The 1,971-nt window shown below is 47.7% G+C and overlaps 1 protein-coding gene across 1 annotated transcript in view; it reads right to left on the bottom strand.

Moving 5' to 3' along the window:
- LOC125481745 (3'-5' RNA helicase YTHDC2-like) overlaps positions 1–693 on the bottom strand; it is a 48,191-nt gene extending 47,498 nt beyond the window's left edge. Inside the window, exon 1 of the mRNA XM_048593655.1 lies at positions 631–693. Within this exon, the coding sequence (XP_048449612.1) occupies positions 631–693 (63 nt within the window). The remainder of the gene's footprint in view (positions 1–630) is intronic.
- Between the last annotated feature and the right edge of the window lie 1,278 nt (positions 694–1,971).

Raw genomic sequence — 1,971 nt, 5'->3', positions numbered from 1 at the left:
TCCTATGATGCTGCTTGGCCTGCTGTGTTCATCCAGCCCTGCACCTTGTTGTCTCGGATTCTCCTGCATCTGCAGTTCCTACTATCTCTGACACAACAAACTCCTGCTAGATCTACTTAAACAGGACAAGGCAGTGCCTCCCATAGCTTCAGGCCGAATTCAATGGTAGATATTAAGTGTCCACAATTACCAGTTGGACCACCGTCTGGGAGGCCAAGTAGCAAATGCAGATGCATCGAGCTGCCTCCTGCTGACAGATATACCGCTAGTTGTACTGTTACTGGAAGAGCCTATTATGGTTTTAAATTTTCTGGACTACACTTCCAGTTACAGCAGACAATATCAGACTTTGGACGCAGAAAGATCCAGTAAGATCCAGTCCTGGCGAAACTGAAACAGCAGGTAGTGATGGGGGAAACCAAAGGGCTGTCACAACCAGAACTGAAACCTTTTTGGACCCAGAGAGACCAGTTCACAGTATATTATTATGGGGAGCAAGAGAGTGATTGCCCCGAGCAAAGGTTGCTGCCAGCCACTGGCTGAACTGTACCAGGGTCATCCAGGGGTTTCCAAAACGAAAATATTGGCAACAAGTTATGTCTGGCGGGCAGGACTGGATGCAGACATAACCGTATTGATGGGCAGAGCGCCAACAAGGTCAAAAATTACTGCCAGCAGCTCCCCCACATTCATGCGAATAGTCGGGTAAGCCCTGGACTCAGTTACTCATCAACTATATGAGTCCTTTCATGAGCTCAATGTTCTTAGTCATTGTGGACACCCATTCAAAGCAGCTGGACATGCACAGAATTTATTCATCAAGCACAGCAATGATGATTGGAAAAGCTGTGCGCATCTTCTGCGATACACTGACTCCCAGGAGAGTTGGTCACAGATAAGGGGCCATCGTTTGCCAGCAGGGAGTTTGGCTATTTCCTAAAGTCTAATGGCATTTGACATATAAAGTCAGCTCCATACCATCCACCATCCAACAGTCTGGCAGAATGAGCAGTCCAAACTTTGAAGGCAGGCTTAAAGAAACAGCCTACAGCTTCACTAGATATCAAACTGTCCTGGTTCCTATTTGAACATAGGACCATCGCTTATGCAATTACAGGGACAGCTCCAGCACAGTTGTGGAGAAGACCCCCAACCAGATTAAACGGGATCTTCCCAGACCTTGGGTGGTTGAGGAGTTGGGGGCATCAGAAATGCAAATGCCAGATGCAAGACTCTGCTAAGCGAGAAAGATAGTTTACTTCAGGGGACAAAGTTTGGTGTAGGAATCATGGAAATGGCCCTGCGTCAGTAAGAGGCATGGTCGACGTGAGATTAGGTCCAGTGACATGTCAAGTTCAGGTAGGTGTAACGGTCCTGAACAAGCATGTGGGCCATATCAAAACTGCAAATGGGGCAGGAGCAAACCGTGCCTGGCTCCTTGGAACAGTTGGAAAGGTTGGAGGAACCCATGGGCTCTCCCCATCAAATGTTGAAGACACCTCAGAATCTAAGTTGGACACGTTGCCTTACCACCTGAAGAGGAGAATGAATTTCTTCCAAGATGCTCAGGCGCGAGAGATAAGCTACTGCGTGTTACATGCTGCCCATATCAGAGACAGAGTTGGAGGAACCGGACCTGGTGCTAAAACAGCCCAGAAGAAGGAGTTAAAAGATAAAGAACAGGCCTACGTCCTCTGACTTAGAGGGGCAGCTACTATAACACCATCAGCCAGATGGACCTCAGAATGAGTTCCTTGATTGGAGCTGTTAATCTGGTCCAATCAGGGAGTCCTGGCTGACAGATAAGAACAGGACTGTCAGACATCCCGACACTCAGAGATAGCTCTGAGGAAGCTGGATCACTGTCAAGGACTTTCCACATGTAAATAAAAGGTGGCTTGGTGATGGGATACCAGCCTCTGTGGAGGTGTTTCAGTCTCCTCCACAAAATTACTTCTCTTCTTCTTCTTC

The sequence above is a fragment of the Rhincodon typus genome, chromosome 3, assembly GCF_021869965.1.
Source record: "Rhincodon typus isolate 14 chromosome 3, sRhiTyp1.1, whole genome shotgun sequence".
Classification (NCBI taxonomy): domain Eukaryota; kingdom Metazoa; phylum Chordata; class Chondrichthyes; order Orectolobiformes; family Rhincodontidae; genus Rhincodon; species Rhincodon typus.
Note: the sequence above shows the minus strand (reverse complement) of the source record. Positions and strands in the feature narration are given on the sequence as shown.